Source organism: Schistocerca americana, chromosome 7, assembly GCF_021461395.2.
Source record: "Schistocerca americana isolate TAMUIC-IGC-003095 chromosome 7, iqSchAmer2.1, whole genome shotgun sequence".
In the NCBI taxonomy this organism is placed as follows: Eukaryota; Metazoa; Arthropoda; class Insecta; order Orthoptera; family Acrididae; genus Schistocerca; species Schistocerca americana.
In genome coordinates, this window is record NC_060125.1 from 221,862,588 (window position 1) to 221,883,522 (window position 20,935).

At 40.1% G+C, this 20,935-nt stretch overlaps 1 protein-coding gene across 1 annotated transcript in view; it reads left to right on the forward strand.

The window, feature by feature from the left end:
• Positions 1-20,935, forward strand: part of LOC124622850 (lutropin-choriogonadotropic hormone receptor-like) — a 410,889-nt gene that overhangs the window by 206,959 nt on the left and 182,995 nt on the right. The window contains exon 8 of the mRNA XM_047148642.1: positions 3,624-3,764. Within this exon, the coding sequence (XP_047004598.1) occupies positions 3,624-3,764 (141 nt within the window). The remainder of the gene's footprint in view (positions 1-3,623; positions 3,765-20,935) is intronic.

A 20,935-nucleotide genomic window follows, 5' to 3' on the forward strand; every position in this document is an offset into this window, starting at 1 on the left:
ACAACACTCAACACTTAATAACTGTTCAAAGTATCACAAAAATTACAACGATTAAAAAGTCAAGAATGATGAGGTGTTTTCAAAAGCCGCATAGCTGAGTGAGGGTGCCTTATTCGCAACTACCGTTTCCATGTCCGTATAGACGCATCTTCAGGTTCACAATGGCTATATTTCCATAATTTAGATGTACAATTGCGGAGTTCCAGCTTTCGGGAAGCTGTCCACGTTAAAAGTCAATGTTGGGTTGTCATAATAAAGCTGAGTACACCCAAAAGATGTTTGTAAAAATGTACAAAACCTGGCTGCTGAATGAGCCAGGCCGGATAACACCACGTAGGATGTATTATAACATCCAATAAACACCAAATGGATAAAACCACTGAAATAAAACCTAAAATCTCCTGTAAAGTGCGTACTTCCGCCGTTTTCATAACCGGTCGATGTGGTGTAAGCAGCCCGTGGAGGCCAGCATACAGTGACAGCTAGCACCTGAAAGACACAATGCATGCACGTTCGTATGCTTGGATTCAAAATTCTGGAGATTACACTGATTATTCACGTACAAGAATTTCACATTTACAATGGATTATATCGCGCTTACATTAAACTGTGATCTTGCAGTGATAATCGCTTAAATAGTTACCTAGACAATTTTTTCCTGAAGTCTCACTACAGTACTTTTTTTTTTGTGTGTTGCGATTTTTTTTCCTGTCAGTGTAAAATATATTTTAGAAAGGCTTATTAATGAAATTTTTGTGGATGTTGATAAGTTTCCTAACCAGTTCAGTGTCATTAAACTTTAAGAAGAAATCTCTATATGGAGTTCAGAACACAAAAAAATATGTCTATAAAGTAAGAACCCTTCTAAATGGAATACGTTCATAGCAGTAATTTTTTGGGCGAGCATCCAACAGTGCTGATGAATATTTTTTACCTATTTAAATGTATGGGTCATACGGGATATAAAATAGAAAGTCTGGCATAGTTTCATGCCGTATTGTCATACGGTACATTGGAGTAAGCCATGGAGGAGGGCTATTCAAGAACGTCTTGCAGAAGCTTGTTCATTGAATTTGATATACCAAATAGTACTGCCAAGTACACAGCTTATCAACATATTATAGTCTAAAGGAAAACTAAAGTATTAATTATGCGCAAACTCAGTGAAATTTCTTAGCAGAAAAAATTATGTACCTGTCATTAACGGTATCACATGAGGTGAAATCTATGTAATATCTTACTTCGGTACAGTTCTAGAGAAATTGTGTAATTTGTTTAAATAAATCTTGTAGACTGTTTTTGTATTGTCGATGTTTGGTTGCAACAGCCACTGAATTACCTTATCCAGCTAAGTATGTATATATTTAAATGCTGGTTATGTACTTTAAAATAAACACTTAAACTAAGAAATGTATAATTTTTTGACATTTTATACAGCCCTGTGAATCATTCCCCTTACCAGCTGCGTAATGAAATGAGCATCTCTCCCTTTTTTTAAGATGTGTTATTTATCATTGTTTTCTGACATGTAACCTGGTGTACGGAACGTATAATGTATCGAATCTGATCTAATACAAACAATGTTTGTGCTTAACCGGTGAAACCGGCTTCGCAATTGCTAAATATGTATGGGAATTGGATACACGTCGTACTCCTCTTCTCTTCCTCCCCCTCTCTTTATCTATCTCCTCCTGCTCCACCTCTCTCTGTACATCACCTTTCTCTGTCTGTCCATCTGCTCTCCTCCCCCCTTCCCCCTTATAACACTCCATTTCTGCCTCCAAACTCACCATTATTTTGATCCTTGTCCCTCTCTGTGTCCATTTCCTTCCCCTCTCTGTCGATCTTCTCTTTCCCCCTCTCGTTGCCATTGAGCCTTCTTGTTTATTGCTATTGCAAACGAAACCTTGACTGAAAACTGAAGTCGCTTAAAATGAATGGGTATAATAATTGTGCTCATTGGTTTCTGGGGTACGTGAGACCTCTCCTGCTGATGGATCTGTGAGGATAGTAGCTTCAATGGCAGTAATTAGCATTGTTTTAGTCCGTGAACGGGTAGTCTACGACGTTTAAAACGATTCAGGTTTCACAGTAGTATTCCAAAACCATTAGCCAAAAGGCAATTAATAGAACCTATCTGTTATCTGCTAAAACCAAGCGCGAGGAAGAAAGCAAAACAGCACATAGTTGAGTATATGATTTTCGTTAAAAATTATATATAAGGAGAGAGAATATACATGGAAGAAACAGTTTTGCTAGTAGTGCAAATGCGGCGCTATCATAGCTAAAACTGACTACGTGAAAGAAAACGAGGCCACAAATTTTCACACCACAGCTAAGCACAGCATTTTCTTTCTTGGAGTCGGTTTTAACGGAAAAACTCGTTCACTCTTGTTTTAAAAATACTTAGTATATATCTATATAAATGTATATTACATTATCGTGTAAAAATTTTAAGTAATTCAGTCAAGAACTTCTCGCGATATTTCCTAAAAGATTTTATCTTTTATAGAGAATATATTTTTTATACCATACACATTTGAAAAAAAAGTATGTAGCCTATGTTCGTACGAACGTTTATTAGAATACCGTGTAAAATTTAGACATAAATTTGTCAAGAAATTTTCGAAATTTTGGCAACAAAGTTTCGCCTTTACTTAGTATATATGTATTGATATACCATATATAATGAAGAAAATGAACAACATGTGTTCGTCTGAACTAAATAATCGTGTAAATATGTGAATTAAATTTGTCAAGAACTTTCAGAGAGTTTTGGCAACAACTTTAAACAATGACGTATCTTTATACAGTATTATATATTATAACTTAAAACAAGATTTTCTGCTTGTGGAGTTAGCACTCTGTTCGATTGGGGAGAGTATTTCGACCAGGAAACTTAAAAAACACACATCTTGCAACTTGCAGCACAGAATTGCGTCAAACGGCATCACAAGATTGAGGTTAGGCTATGAAGAGATGAGGTAAAAACCCATGGATTAGACGGGGACTTAATAGGAAATTTTACATTCGAAACACATTTAACCTAACTAGGACAATATTTCATACTGAAATTCCGCAGTTTTCTCGCAAATAACTCGTTTGTGTTCCCATATTTAGTCAAAAGTGTTTTGCATCTAATGTTGTTTAGTTTCTCCACGCTTCACAATTAGTTACGATGCACTCTGTATATGTGCCGACGTTAGAGTTCCTCGGGCAGGCTTTTTCGCGATTAGTCTCTGTTGGTTTCACATAACAGTGGCTAGTACCTTGGTGAGAGTTAATACTGCCATGCATACCCCGTTAACTTCATTTTCACTTTAGGGCGACTGTCCTGAATCTTCGTCAGTGATGTTCAGGAATACTACCATATTTCATGATGCCCCTGTTTTGAACTTGCTGATATTCATAGTTCAAATGGTTCAAATGGCTCTGAGCACTATGGGACTTAACATCTGTGGTCATCAGTCCCCTAGAACTTAGAACTACTTAAACCTAACTTAAGGACATCACACACATCCATGCCCGAGGCAGGATTCGAACCTGCGACCGTAGCAGCCACGCGGATATTCATAGTGTGCTAGTTGTATCCTGCCAGAGTTTCTTCTGCTTTTCTGTGCCAGCATCCTGTCCGATGCGCGGGAGCTGACCGAGTTCCCCAACCTGGAGGGCACAACGGCGCTGGAGATCCTGCGGCTGGACAGGGCTGGACTCCAGGAGGTGCCCGCCTCACTCTGCTCCATCTGTCCCAGGCTCCGCAGTCTGTGAGTACCTCAGCACACCACAACTGCTACTGTCTTAATGTGAAAGTGTACGGTGTCGCCAAAAGCCGAGTGCTTACTGTAAAATCAACAGTTATTTCTGCCTTTAGCAAGAAGAAAGGTGTTATTTATGTTACACAAGCTGTGCTGCCATATGAAAGCTTCTGCTAGAACTAGGATCTTCTCCTGAGGCTATGTACAGAAGCGTCGTTCAGTTGTAGCATCATAATAGTCTCTTTTTTGTCAGTCCAATCTTCCTGCCATAGTACAATAAGAACATTTGTTAGTTAGCTAATTAGTTAGTTGTTCAACACATCATATTTGCGATAAAACCAATAGAAAACACACACACACACACGTACACTCACACAAGTAGAAAAAAAAGTTTATAGGGTTAGACGATGACCTTTTACATGTTTTTCTACGAAAGTGACTACTTTTTTTATTCAAGAATTTCTATGTGGTATATAGGGAGTTGTTAAGGAGAATGATCGTAAATCTACATTTGGAATTTTATTTCCATGGAAAGGTTGTCAAAGGGTCTTATAGCTGCAAACTTGCGTATTTCACTCCGTTATATGGCGTAGATTCATTAAACGGTAATGAAGGTCATTTTTCCTTCTAGTGTTTGGCTTGTGAATGTTTCGGGAACTCTCAGACTCAGATGGGATTTTGATAACAAATTTCATATATGAATAAATGTAGTGCGAGTCTGTGGTTAATAATTGCGGCTGCTTGAAGAGATACTGGCTACGATAGATGTGTTTGTGAGCTCCACACATAACTTTCTTCTGTGCAAAGAATAATTTTCGTCTACGTGTGTGGTTACTCCAGTATGTTATCACATAAGACTTCAGTAATGAAAGTATGCAAAATTTGCTAGCTTACTGATTTTCATATCCAAATACTTGGTAATTACTCTCCTGAAAAAAGCAGCCGAAACCAAAAATTTTAGTAAGTCTACTATATGGTTTTTACAGCTGAAGTTCACATCAATGTGCATTCCTAAGAACTTACAATTTTCTGTCCACTATATTAGTTCATGCTGGTATACTAGTATAAAATGAGGCTGTGGATGTAAAGGACAAGATCTTCTAAAACGACATCAGCAAGTTACTGACATGGCGACCTTCCGGGGAAAAATTATTTTAGTGCCAATGGAAAGATGTCAGCAGCCTGCTGAAGAATAAAACTCATATCACTGATACGAATGGCAGAGAAGCGCGCAGAACACTTCACTCATCATTGTAGTGCCTTCTTAGCTAGAAACCGTATCGGAGACAATGGATCATCAGTCCTCTACTCTCCACAACACTTAATAGCCCCGTCCATTACACCAAACAAAGAAGGCACGTAGTATAAAACACTCCCGTTTACTCGTAGCGTCAAATCTGTGTAAAATCTCCGGCTTTCGAAACCTTTCGTTGAAATCATCCACGGTCTTCGTAAAGAACAAGTGACTGTCATGGCTGCAGGTATTGTGACCATTTATAGCCCATGGAGGGATTGTGATTGGTCGGCGAAGATTTGCGAAATGGAGCCAAACTTAATGCACGTTCGTCAAAATGCTCCCTCACGAATGTGGCCACTGCTGGGGAAAATGGAGAACCTATAGTCGTTATGTTGCTCATTTCAAAAAACTAAACGCCGTACAAGAAGCAGGTGATCATCAAATCATGACGGAACGACTTAATAGATTCAGGGGGATAGTCGGAATACGTTATGCCAACACAGTTTATTGACCATTTTCAAAGTCACATTGGAAATAGAGAACTTGAGAAATAGTTTATGAATAAAGTCTGACAAATAAACACAGAATAATATTTAGAGAGAGTGAAATCTTGTCCATCGCATCTACAATCAGGTACTGGGATTGTATTATTAAAAAAGGAGTAGAAATTAGAAGGTGCGCCACAACGACTATAATCGTAGTTCATAAAATGTATTCGCCGATTGAAAATGCGTTAACACCATAGCTATTTAATTTACCGCTAGCAAAAGAAAATTAGTGCCGAACCGGGATTCGAACACAGATTTGCCGCTCTACGCGAGCGGCCGCCTTAACCGTTCGGCTATCCGCATCACGGCCTTCCATATGTACCAGTGTCTGCTGCCCATATCGTTCGCACAATAATGCGATTCCCACGCACGGAGAGACTTATTTAGCTTTCTCGTCAGATCGCCTTGACCTTGGCATAGAATAAATTAGTGCGCTGCCTGTAAAGTTCAATGCCAGAAAAAACATCACCAAATAAAGGTACTGCTCTAATGTACCAGTATAATTTTAGTGGTGCCCAGAAGAGATCTCTCGATGCTGAGCAAAAAAACACAGGGAATGTTCCGAAATGTTTACGTTCCTACGAGAGCTCTGGCAATGCCTATGCAGGCAAGCACCCAGTCTTCAGCAGTATGATATAACGATAACATACGCCGACCAATACAAACCATCTATGGGGAATAAACGCCCCCCAAAACAGCAACCACGACACTCAGTTGTTCCGAATTTAGCGGATAGAGCATTCCGTCGAATGCTCGCGATTTCACTCAGATAATAATTAGCAAGTAAACCGAGTGAGTTTTACGCAAGGATGTCTTCGTGAGACATTTCGATCTCATAGCAAAGAGGTGGCCAAAAGAGAACGACTTTTGCCTTTTGGTGTTCTAGAGTCCTTTTTGAACGATGGCCGGCGGTATTTTTCAAACGTGTAAATGCCCGTAGGTGGTACTTCATGATGGACTTTGGTCGGCATCGCGAAGCACTGCGTCATTTGAAATGGTTGACAGCCGGTCTGAAACTTGATGAAATCGCTACAGCGTCCATTGCCCTACATTACTTTCCAGACAATTCATTCCTAATGCAGTGAAGCGACACCATTTTACATTGTTGATAGAGAACTTTCCATCGGAAGGAGACGATGAGTTCGAGGCCCCGATCATACAAATTCCAGTGGAGTATGCTCAGTACTTTTCAAGCGAGATGGCCTAGTGGCAAGGTAAGGTGTTGGACGCGTATTCGAGAGGACAGCGATTCAAATCCCTGACTGCCCCTTTAGATTTACGTTTTCTGTGATTCTAATAAATGACGCGAAAAGAACAGGGAATATTTCCATCTCCAGTCACAGCTTGTAGTCCGTTTATAATAACCTCGTAGACAGGACGTTAGACCAAAATCTGTCTTCCTTTTAGAAACTGAGAAGATGGGTGACAGTCAACATGCATGCAGATCAGTGAATTCAATCTTGTCAGATGGTAGTGTTCCATCGCAATCGTTAGTTTCAGGATGTTTCTGTCGCGTGGGCTATATAACAGAGATTTCCTGTAACGTCCATAAAGTTGTTCCTGTTTTTGTCCTGTTAAAGTTATTCAAAAATGGCGAGTTGGCTGACGATTGCAATTACCACATGGATATACGAGTACAATGAGAATTGATTGAATTCATAAATACGTCGACAGCTTTCACTGGAAGTCAGAAATTATAAATTATGTGTGTACCGCAGTTGTGACAACAATATGTGCAAACGCAGCGAATTGTGGCAATCCACTTGTGTGTCAACACTATCTTCGTGTGCTGCAACCGCATCAGCCTGCCAATGCAAGCTGGCAGGTAAACAAATTCGGGAGTTCATTACTGTGCTGCATATTTGTGGCCTCGCCCAAGGCACAATATGTAGCTAAGTTTCATTAAGCCTTTGCCAAGCGTACTGCATATGCGACAGAAACGGTAGAAAAAAAGAAAAACGTATGTGTACGAATTATTACGAATATCACGGAAAATTCGCTGTGTATCCTCTTTACCGCATTAAATTGCATTCTAAACGAAATTTAGGATTCTATGGTCGTTTCCTACCTACTTACAACGATCTGTGTTCAATAATTTTGTCTTCCATCATAAAGAGTTGTCTCTTCAACCCACATATAAGGGCCTTAGACTGAAGGACTTTTAAGAGTGAAGATAAACTGCTAAAAGCACCAGCAGAAGTTCACGTTTTCAAGTGGGATATCAGTAGGGTATCGGAGGTCTGAAGAAAGGAAGAGAATCAGATAGAGCCCCATACAGTAAATGTTTCACTATAGAGACTCAAACCAAGAAGGTTGTCAGAAGTATGTTGATTATCAACACAAGGAAAACAAAGGTCCAATTACTGAATGGTATTCAAGGAACCTCAACATAACAGAAAGCACACACATTTTTATATGCTCGTTGGAAATAGCAGAAATTTGTATCGCAAAAGCCTAGTAAGGTATTATAAGAACTGGTAAATCAAACTATAGGACAGTAGAGGCAATATTAATTCAAAAATGAGAACAAAGGATGGAAAATGACTTTTAAGTAGGGAACTCCGGATAAAATATCAGAAACTATGTCGAAGACATGCTAGAGGAAGTTACTGAAAAAAAAATATTCTAAACACATTTTGCAAGAAATACCTCGGCATCAAATGTATGTGGAAAGAATGAAGTAGTATAAAAATATCACTGGCTATAGGTTACCAATTATTAAACAAATCGCACCGATTGTTTTGGTTTTAAATCAGTTCATGGTCTCTTGTGACTACAGGTTACTAATATGCATCATAAAACGGGACACTGTGTCAGAAAACACTTAACTAATTAAACAGAAATTAGTTTCACTGATTCAAGAAATTTTTAGTGCAAAATTTGCAGAATTACAATTAAATTAACGAATAGGTTTAAGGTGCCAGATAATGCAGAAACTATAGGCTTAAATATGAAAAATGATGATTTAACAAACACGTTAGATATGTTGCAGGAGTGACCAAGAACAAACAAAACAAAATTTCAGAAATCAGAACACAGACAATGCAGATGAGAAAAGAATTAAAAGTAAATGGTAACCTGACACAGACACAATTAACAGAGTTGAATATAACTATTCAGAAACGTTTACGAGATTCTTCAAGGAACTGTAAGAAAAAGAATGTAAGCTAGACAGTCGAGAACAACCGAAATATGAAGAAAACGAAACTGGCACATATACTATATTAACGTTACATCACATTCAGGATGTCAGATGGCACTGCTAGGACAAAATGGGACACATTGAGAATGGGGCTGGAAAATATCTTTAAAAATCCATACTGTGCACTTAATGAAACGAATATTCAGATAAACGAATAGTCAGATAGTACAAGTGAATTCTGAAACACTGTCAGTAAAAGTAGAGAAAGCGATTCGTTGCATCTAATGAGGAAAAGCCCCTTTGACTGATAGTAACATTAAAAATGATTAAAACAGTAGATGCGTGGTGAGAGCGAAACTTACACGTCTGTCAACAGAATGTTACCGATATTCGATAGTTGGAACAAGCAGAAGAAAGTGAAAAGCGATTTTGTGGATAACTATAAGTTCTTCAGTTTTCTACAGGGAATTTCAAGATTTTTACTAAAATTCTCAATAATCGTGTAGGGAAAAGCAAGCAAACTTTAAACTGAAAGTTGGGATGTCAATAAGCTTGTATTAGAGGTGGATGTAGGACAATAGACTACTTACATTTTGCCAATGAAGCTAAAGGAACAGGAAACAAATATCATTACTACAATGGTGGGATTTTACAGCCTGTGAGAAGTCCTAAAACTTGAGAACCAAAGAACGTACTTTATGCGTTATGGATGTGAAACTGGACTGAATATAGGTTTTCAGAAATGACTGATAGCAGTCACCTCTCTTTACGGTAGGATCTTAATTTTCCGATTGGTGGTTTCATGCCGCCTAGAGGCAAAATTATATTATTTGCAACATTTTCCGTCTCAGTAGCACCATATTCAGTGGGTCTCGCTGCTCTGGCGAGGTCCCTGTTTTTATTCTAGATGCTGCCAGGGATTTTTTCTTGGTAGGAGGACTGGACGGGGGTGCGCTCAGCGTCGTGACGCCAGTTAAGCAGCGACGTGACTGAGAGGTAGCGGCTCCAAGGTCGAAAAGATAGTATGCTGACCCCTTGTCCCTGCATACCGCATCGATGACTGATGTGGATGACACGCCGGTCGGTCGACTAGGGCGTGATCGCGTAGTTTTCTTTTTTCCTTTCCACCCTGCGTGTTGTTTCTTATATACCATGGATGGCGTACGGAAGTTATTTCTGCAAAGTGTGTGTAGTGTCGAGTTCAAAATGTTCAAATGTGTGTGAAATCTTGTGGGACTTAGTAGCTAAGTCATCAGTCCCTAAGCTTACACACTGCTTAACCTAAATTATCCTAAAGACAAACACAAACACCCATGCCCAAGGGACGACTCGAACCTCCGCCGGGACCAGCCGCACAGTCCATGACTGCAGCGCCTCAGACGGCTCGGCTAATCCCGCGCGGCGTAGAGTCGTGTATCTAACGTAACTGGAGAACGTAAGTGGTTTGTGCATCGGGAATAATTCTATGTAACCAAGTAAACATAAAAATAACTCCAGATACCACGGCATATTTAGTGTTCACTTGTTGCGATCTTTCCTTCTACAGCTACGGCTACGGCAACAATCGCTATAATGTTGTTAACAATCACTGATGATGGGTAGCTGGGTGACTTGTAACTGACAAAGAGGGAAAAAATTACACCGCCATGAAAGGCAACTGGTTATAGGCACTTCTGCAAACCAAAGAACAGAACTTACCAACGTCGGTTCGTTCAAGGTTATATACAAAAATGTAATGACTCTATTTCGATTACACCAAGAAAGTGAAAATTTCAGAACTAAAAAAGTATTTTGGCAAAGTGACGCCATTACATCAAAGCTATTATCTGCCTTGGAGGATATCCTCAAACCATTGGCTCTTTCAAATGGTTCAAATGGCTCTGAGCACTATAGGATTTAACATCTGAGGTCATCATTCCCCAAGAACTACTAAAACCTAACTAACCTAAGAACATCACACACATCCTTGCCCGAGGCAGGATTGGAACCTGTGACCGTAGCAGTTCCGTGGTTCCGGACTGAAGCGCCCAGAACCGCTCGGCCACCGCGTCTGGCTCCTCATACCATTAAGCTATGCTGTACGGTCAGTGGGCAGTAGTAGACACGGAAACAGCACATAGAGCGAGACAAAATGGTGGGAAATGTAATGAGGATAGTCAGTATGGTACTCATTTTCATACGAAAAGAGTGGACGAAGGATCAATGACATAAAGTCAGAGGCAAGGGTCAGTTGGATGCGAACGGCTTGTAAGCCTGCCATTCTTTTCAGAAGTGTACCTGAGTATTCATACAAGAAGATGGAATAGGCTTACGCCCTGAAATAGCATTCAACTAGAACGTCAGCCACAAACCTCATTCGATATTCTCCCAAAGAGTAGGAAATCATGCCTTACGGGTACGACTTGTTGTGGCTCCTCCACCTTTCTGTAGCCTTTTCTGGATGCTAAATTTTAGTGTGTAAATTTGCAGCTGACGATGTTTTCGATCTCCAGGGTCGTGTTCAGTTTATTTTTATTTAAAGCTTGGAGGACGAGTCACAAACTTCATTACAATCTCTTGAAACAGCAATAGCGGACGTAACGTAGATTGACATCGTCGTAAATTGTTTATTCACGAGCCCTGTTATTAAGCATGCTCTGTCTAATTCGGTGAAGAAGCACTATTTGTTTTTAATTAGAATTAATTTGGAGCACTGAGAATTGAAAATAAATGTCTTGACACCTTATATTCGCTGTAATTAAGTTTTCCCGTCAGATTACACTCTGAAAGTCAGATAAATTGCTGCAATGTAGTCCGTGAAATTCTTCAAATAAATGACAGTCAACCGATCGCCCTGTGCTGCTATCGGAAGTTAAGTTTTTCATGAAAAGTGTTTAACTGCTGTTCAGTAGAGATTGGCAAAATTATACCAAGTGAAATCTAGTATTTTTAAACCAATTAGCCTTAGTTGTAAAATCGTAATACTTCAGTAATTTCACATACTAAAATCCACAAATAACAAAGCTGAACTAGAGATTACTTTTGATTCTGTTTTATTTGTAACTCGTACGAAACGAAACTTTCACATATAACACTTTTCAACAACAAACAAAAATGTAACCTAGATCCTAACAGAGAGAGAGCTAACAAAACAAATCGCTGTGGTCTAAAACATATACTTACACTACTAAAAACAAAACATTGAACAATGTATCACCTACTTGCTATTCTGAAGCCTTTAGCTTCCTTGAAAAATTTAAATTATTTTATTATATTAATAAACTAGTAAATTTCCAACAAAAATTGACATAATAACTCATGTAAATAACTCAACGTAATTAAAAATAAATATCTGAATTACTATACTACGAAAGAGTGGCTGCATTGTGCAAGACAAACGTTTTTCTCGTCTGTTGCCTACACTACCTAATAACTTTAAAACTAATTAATAAAGATTTACGAAATTTAGAAAACATATTTGTTTTAGAAAACACATTTGTCTAGGTAACATATTTAAGTGATTAACGTTTCAAGATCACAAGTCGCTGTAAGCGCAAGATAAGCCATGTATAGCACGAAGAAATGTAGCAGCGTTACATTACCTGGATTTCTGAACTTTAATGAATGCAAGCACTGGAAGCATTCGTAACGCATCTCCTAAGCAAAATACAAGTAAGTGAATGGTGCATGTATTGCCTGAGAAAAGAGTGAAGTAGTCAAACATGGAGACAAAGTACACGTGGTAGAATTTATGAACAAAAGAAAGGTGTAAGATAACAAATTCACGAGGTCTAAATATACGAAAAATCGAATATAATACATGAACAGCTCTGATACTAGTTTGCTGTTATGGCTACTAACAGACATCGCGTCAGAACATTTAACATCCCTTCCGAAGTTATAGTAAAGAACTTTGCAAGGAATTTAGAAATATATCTCATAGTAACTGGATCCGTTTTTAATTACTTGAATTTACACATGATTAACTAAGAGCCGGATACCGTTCACCACGTGTAACCCGAAAACAAGTAAAAGAGTCACCATCGTGGACGACAAATTCACATGCAAAAGGGGAAGCAAAAGGTATACAATTTTACCTAAAATCAATGCTATCATTGTTTCCAATCACGTAAATGCAACCCGATACCTCGCTGCTAGCTGCGGTCTTCCTACTACACTGACGAAAGAAAAATGGTAACACCAAAAACTAATTAATGTAGATTTACGAAATTTAGGAAACACATTTGTCTAGGTAACATATTTAAGTGATAAACGATGCAAGATCACAAGTCAATGTAAGCGTGAGATGAGCCATTGCAGATGTGAAATGCTGATACAGTAATAACCAGTGTAACCGCCAGAATGTTGAATGAAAGCATGCAAACATGCATGCATTGTTTTGTAGAGGTGCCGGATGTCAGTTTTTGGCATGAGTTCTGTGCCTGTTGCATTAGACGTGCCAATTCAGAGACGGTTAATGCTGTTTGTGTATGACACTTGAGTTGTCCCCCGATGACGTCCCATATGTACTCGATTGGAGGCAGATCTGGTGATCGAACAGGCCAAGCCAACATGTCGACACTCTGTAGAGCATGTTGGCTTACAACATCGGTAAGTGAGCTAGCGTTGTCCTGTTGGAAAACACCCTGCTGGAATGCTGTTCATGAAAGGTAGCAAAACAGGTCACATCGTCAGGCTGACGCACAAATTTGCAGGGGAGGATCACCGGATAACCAAGAGAGTGCTCTTGCTGTCACACGAAATCGCACCCCAGATCGTAACACCAGGTGTAGGTTGTCCTCTGATTGAGAAAGTTGACATGATACAATGTACCTAATGAACAGCTTTATAGGACTGACACAACACTGTCATTGAAAGTGAGGGAGTGTCGAAACACGTGTGGTGATCTTGGAAGAAATAAAAAGTCTGGTCAAGACATGAGGTAACTCATTCAAGTGCATCCAAATGGCCGCTCCGTTTCATAGCATTTTCATGCAAATTACTGCCAAATGGACCTACAAAATGTATCATATTACCACACGTAATTCAGGAGATACCACGCCAAAAAACTGGTGTGCATGAAAAGCTGCCCCATCATGAATGTATAAATTTATTCCTTCTTCCCTGGTAATTCTCTTCGCAACATTTTTTCCAGGCAGTATTCACATAGGCAGCTGAATATAAATACACTACTGGCTATTAAAAATGCTACAAAAAGAAGAAATGCAGATGATAAACGGGTATTCATTGGACAAATATATTATACTAGAACTGACATTGATTACATTTTCACGCAATTTGGGTGCAGAGATCCTGAGAAATCAGTACCCAGCACAACCATCTCTGGCTGTAATAACGGCCTTGATACCCCTGGGCATGGAGTCAAACAGAGCTTGGATGGCGTGTACAGGTACAGCTGCCCATGCAGCTTCAACACGATACCACAGTTCATCAAGAGTAGTGACTGACGTATTGTGAGCAGCCAGTTGCTCGGCCACCTTTGACCAGACATTTTCAATTGGTGGGAGATCTTGAGAATGTGCTGGCCAGGGCAGCAGTCGAACGTTTTCTGTATCCTGAAAGGGCCGCACAGGACCTGCAACATGCAGTCGTTTATTATCCTGCTGAAATGTAGGGTTTCACAGGGATCGAATGAAGGGTAGAGCCACGGGTCGTAATACATCTGAAATGTAACGTCGACTGTGCAAAGTGCCGTCAATGCGAATAAGAGGTGACCGAGACGTGTAACCAATGGCACCTCATACCATCACGCCGGGTGATACGCCAGCATGACGATGACGAATACACGCTTCAACGTGTGTTCACCGCGATTTCGCCAAACACGGATGCGACCATCATGATGCTGTAAACAGAACCTGGATTCATCCGAAAAAATGACGTTTTGCCATTCGTACACCCAGGCTCGTTGTTGAGTACACCATCGCAGGCGCTCCTGTCTGTGATGCAGAGTCAAGGGCCACCGCAACCATGGCCTCCGAGTTGATAGTCCATGCTGCTGCAAACGTCGTCCAACTGTTCGTGCAGATGGTTGTTGTCTTGCAAACGTCCTCATCTGTTGACTCAGGGATCGAGACGTGGCTGCACTATCCGTTAAAGCCATGCGGGTAAGATGCCTGTCATCTCGACTGCTAGTGATACGAGGCCGTTGGAATCCAGCATGGCGTTCCGTATTACCCTCCTGAACCCACCGATTCCATATTCTGCAAACAGTCATTGGATCTCGACAATGCGAGCAGAAATATCGCGATACGATAAACCGCAATCGCGATAGGCTACAATCCGACCTTTATCAAAATCGGAAACGTGATGGTACGCATTTCTCCTCCTTACACGAGGCATCACAACGACGTTTCACCAGGCAACGCCGGTGAACTGCTGTTTGTGTATGACAAATCGTTTGGAAACTTTCCTCATGTCAGCATGTTGCAGGTGTCGCCACCGGCACCAGCCTTGTGTGAATGCTCTGAAAAGCTAATCTTTTGCATATCACAGCATCTTCTTCCTGTCGGTTTAATTATGCGTCTATAGCATGTCATCTTTGTGGTGTAGCAATTTTAATGACCAGTAGTGTACAAAATTATATCATTGTATGATATGTAGATCAGGAGATATGAAATTAACTCAGAGACGCGTGAAAAAGCTCCGCATTGTGCACGAAGTTTTAATAAATTTATTCTTTACAACCGAAACACACCTACAACTGAATCAAGGATATCCCTGACACCTGGCAGCGCCTTTGACAGCTTTCAACTACGACGCGCAAACGGCCGTAGCCGAAACCAGTGGCTGTTTCGACGCGTTGCCATAGAGACGTTTACAAAATAGCGCTGCAGACAGGCGAAGCAGCTGCGCCCAGCGTTCAGAAACTGTTTCGTAATTCGAATGCTCCTTTCACGAATGTATGGAAATGAATTTTTTTTCGGTATTACACGACACACACAGTTCATTTCTTTGTTTTAGTTTGTAACACAAAATGCGCACAATGAATACCCGGATAATGCTGCGTTTGTCGGCTATTTAAACAATAAAACAAATACGTAGCCGACGTTTTGACCGTTTCTGCAGCGGGCCACATCAGGACAACTGAACTGATAGTTTAGTCACTATAAAGGAAGCCTCTGCAAAGATTGTCGAAACCTCGACTACGTAGTGGTTTTAATGTTTTATGGTGAAGTGTCTCACATCCAAAAGGATTTTATTGAAGTTGATGCCGGTCGTGGGAACCTACGCACTTATATCTTGAATTAAGTTCTGCGGTACTTCCGTAAATCTCCTCAGGAAGTTTCCGTAATATTGCCTTCAAAACCTCTTTGAACGACTTGAGTCTCAAATACTTAGAGGTAAAAAGGCCATCCTTCCATCCTTCTGTTTTCTTCTTTGTGCTTGCACCCAGCTGTGCTTCATGTTCACTACTCGCTAAACTAAATATGAGATAAAAGCAGATAACGTCCTCTTCTTTCTTCATTTTCGTGTCCCTTATATCTTCGCTGGGTTGGCATGTTAATCTCGGTTTGGTAATGTTATTGATACAGGGTAGCCGGAAAATTTGTACTTCATCTGTTTGCGTCTAGTATTATCACTGTGAAAGTGTGACAACTTTCTCGAAATGTTTGCGAACCGTGTAACTGCATAAGAACGTGGATACCATCCCGTTATTCAACTAGATGGATGTGGGAAGCCACATAAAAACCTCTTCCGGACTGGCCGATACACCAACTCTCGCCGTTAATCCGCCAGGACGATTCGATAAGAGTCCTGCGAGCCTCCTCTTATTCCGATATCGGCGTGATAACGCCAAGCAGCTATCCGGTGGGTATAAAAATGGATAGCGACATTCTTGAAATGCAGAGTTGCAGATTAATTTCTTCCTGACATTAAGTTCCCGTTCAGCCCTTCCAGCCGGGACACTGGCATGAAGAAATGCTTAAGACATTACATTCGTGATGATGAAAAGTGGGCGTAAGACCTCGAGCGGAAAATTTGATTAATGGTTTCCGTAACTTCCTTAAAGTAATTGAATTGTGGCGTGGAAAGTGAGATGCCGCTTCGTCACCCACGATGCTGCTGTCGGAAACATAAAAACGGCAGGAGAGGAAGGTTTTCGAGAGTTCCTGTTGGCCCCCCGAACTTTACAGCTTTGCTAAGTTAATTGATTGCCCTTATTTCAGATTCAGTTATATTCTACCTCTGTTCTATTTTCCGTTCTACATAATTAATATATCCATTTTACAATATGATCGCTGTTCCTGAAAGACTCACTTAAGGGCCTGTGTTAAATTATGTACTGTTCGAAAGGATTCAGACGTAATAGCGATCATCAAAGTAATAAAACTGGAAAGGAGCTACCGAGCGACTCCTAATCGGGAGGATGGCGGATCAAATGTCCATCCGACTAACCAGTTTTAGGTACCCGTGTTTCCTCTAAGCAGCTTAGACCAAATGCTGTGATGGTTCCTTGGAAAGGACACTATTTCCTTCATCATCCCTCTCCAGAATTTATGCTTTATATCTAATAAGCTCTATCCGACGGTACATTAAATCCTACTTTTTCTTCCATTTGAAATAAAGAGATTTGTAAACTAATATGGTGGAGGAGAAGTTTGTTCTATCGGCAATCACAACGGTGTGTTCGTTGAAGCAGTTCCCCCCATTCCAGTCTGGCTGTATTCTTTAGTATCCGTTACTTTATCGGGCATACATCTATGTTGTAAAGGAAGGAACAGCTCTGTTATTACAGGCATAGCGCTGGAAAAAGGTAATGAACGAAACCGACCGTATCCTTTTCAAAATAAAGACTCCAGATATCGCGGGAACTACGGAAAACTTAGAAAACTTCAAACTGATTGGCTGCAGGCGGTCACGAATCCCGTTAATCTTCAGTAAGAGTTCGTGAAATTTCTTAATCACCAAAGAACATTCCTCTGCCATTTTATATAAGTTTTGTGACTTAGAGATAGCACAGAAATTACTCCGCGAAGCAATGCGACACTCACGTGACAAAGGCAACAAATGTTATGTTTCATAGGGGGATTCCACTACAAAAATCTAGCAGTTCATTCTAGAAGTATGTCGTATTTATAGTGATCAATAGTGCGTAGTATATGTTTTTTACGATAGTAACTTCTCAAGTAAATATAAAATAGTATCTACAGAAATTATAGTTTGCATTTAACGTGAAGAACGTTACATACTTTGCCCAAAGAGCAACGGATTCCGTCTGTCCTCTGTGTGCGTTACACTTCCTATGCTCTAATTTTGAGGGTGATTTATGTAAAAACCATACTGTTTGTATAGTATTGTCTCAAAACCGTGTAAACGATTTGTTACTGTGCTTTTTTTGTCTATATGTTTATAAAAATCGTAACATTTGTGTATCTACGTCTATGTGTTCCACATCTCCTCCTAAACAATTGGACCGCTTTCAGCCGAAATCGATATACATATAACGTTCCATTTGGAAAGAAGGAGTGTGGTGGTGACAGCTGTCTGCTTATCTTAGGAGTGTAGTTCACATAAAGTCATAAGCCAGGTGAAGCTTCACGTACGTGCTGCTACATTGCGTCTCCGACTACTACCGTTCACATCGCCTCCAGATTCATTGTTCTATTACATGCCTGGGACTACTTCAAAATTCAAGCATTTCTTCGATAAAACAAGGCGATACAATTCATGCTTATAAATGACATCATTTGTAGCAACATCTGTTGTAGAACAAAGTGGATTTGCAACATCGATAAAGACTCAATGTCAAATGCACCTCTTTCTTCGCCCCTGTCAAATGAAAATATCATGGTTTTGCGCATGTACTTTATGGTTAATGAAGAATTGGATGTAGATAATTAAGAATTGTGCAAAAAGCTGATTCACTAACACACACTACACGGTACATCGTCCATTAAAGCATCATGGTTCCTAGATTAGTTGTAAAAAGCTAACCAGTCTGTAGTGAGAAATTGACGACTTGAAATAAAACAGGCTCCAAGTGCCAAAAAAGAAATTTTGAAGTTTTATTTGAAATAGGATTTATAGGCCAAGCTCAATGACGTATAAAAGGCTAACAAGCTGCCACGAATGAAAATGTAGTACCAAGTGCAATCAACAGATGGCATGCAGATTTAGAACCAATGCTGTTAATGTATGAAATGCTCTATGATCCGCTAGCTTACACCTCAGTGTTAGCTAAGATGACGGGGGCAATAGATGTTTGTAAGAGTGGAAAGAAACGACGAATTAAAGGAGAAGGTGGTGTGGCAGTAATGAGGAAAAAGCTGAAAAGTGGAGGCCGTGAACACATAAGTTTAACTAATAAATGTATTCCTGCAGAAGCTCGTCTGACACGGGAGTTAAGTCTCATTACTGATCACAAACCTACAGCATAACTGGACAGAATGTTTATGCTTGGGTTACCAAATGTATTGTTCCAGAAGATGTAAAGGAAATGATACAGCAATCAAGACAAATAAAGTCATGTAACATGAAGATTTCAAGAAAGCAGCAGATTATAATATAAACACAGCAAATTTAAACATATCCAAAGTACAGTGGCTATAGTTAGACGAACACAAACATAAGGCCAGTGAATGCTTAAATGAAACTGAGGCCTGGAAAGGTACCCCTATTTTGAGAAATATGTTAAAATATAAGACATCAAGAAAATGGAACTAACTACCCTAGATGTTACAAGGCAGATCTGTAAATAAAACGAGAAAGATTTGATTGTAATAATGCAGTATCTGACAAATAATGACTACACACAGTTTTTCAAAAGCAGAATGAACTTTTGCTATCTTTTTTATGAGCATTGAACTGCGGCTTTTCATTGCATTTCCACTTTCAGTAAGTTTTTCACACTATTACAATACAATGTTTGTAATTTCCGTTGGAAACTGGATCCATACTAAGCTTAACTTTCAAGTAAAACACATTAATAGTGCAATTATGACCATTAACTACCTAGTATACTTAAAACTCATTTTCCTCAAATTCTTAATTTTGACTCTGAGAGTCTTTATTTCAATTTTTCAATTGAAGAATTGTTTGAGCGACGCCCGAGGTCCAAAATCAGATGCTCTCGTAAGTATCTCAGGTACCTGACGTGTAGGTTCTCATGAAGCAAAGTCATGGATTACTGCCCAACCAATAGTAACTCAAGCATGACTGCGACGACTTTATGATATGGCCTAAAAATCTACACTAAGAATGTGTCCCATACGTAGCCCAAATGTTAGTCCGAACGGATAAGAGAGCTGTCTGCTGGCTGAATCAGGTGAATTAACAAACACACACACACATACACACACACACACACACACACACACACACACACAAACACACAGATGGAAGGTTTTGGGCACAAATTCCGGTGTAATCATCATTTTTTGAGCATTGGTATTGTTCGCAAGTACCCGTGGTCTAGGGGAAGCCGGCACGGTAGCTCAGCGTGTTCGGTCAGAGGGCTAGGTGCCCTCTGTAATAAAAAAATAAAAAAACTGAGTTAATGGATCAACTACGAACTGAAACGGGTGTCTTTCGACGTCCGCCCAGAGCAGATACAACGAACAAAAAAAAAAAAAAAAAAAAAAAAACGAACAAAATGAGATTAAAAAAAAGGGGGGTAGCGTCTTTGATTCATAATCAAAACGTTTTCGGTCCCGGGTTCGATCCCCGCCACTGCCTAAATTTTGATAAATAATCAGCATTGGCGGCCGAAGACTTCCGGCATAAGAAGTCAGCCTCATTCTGCCTTGTCAAAGCGGGCGGAGGAGCGGGTAGAGGTTCAGGGCACTCTCTTGTCCTAGGGGTGGGAAATTGCCCATAAAGGTGGAAGAATCAGCAATGATCCACGACATGAGGATGCAGAAGGCAATGGAAACCACTGCATTAAAGACACGTAACGTGTATCCACAGGACATGTGGCCTGTAATTGAAGAAGTGTCATGATGATCTCTCCATTGGCAAAAGATTCCGGAATAGTCCCCCATTCGGATCTCCGGGAGGGGACTGCCAAGGTGGAGGTTACCATGAGAAAAAGATTGAATAATCAACGAATGGATGACGTTCTACGAGTCGGGGCGTGGAATGTCAGAAGCTTGAACGTGGTAGGGAAACAAGACAATCTGAAAAGGGAAATGCAAAGGCTCAATCTAGATATAGTAGGGGTCAGTGAAGTGAAGTGGAAGACAAGGATTTCTGGTCAGATGAGTATCGGGTAATATCAACAGCAGCAGAAAATGGTATAACAGGTGTAGGATTC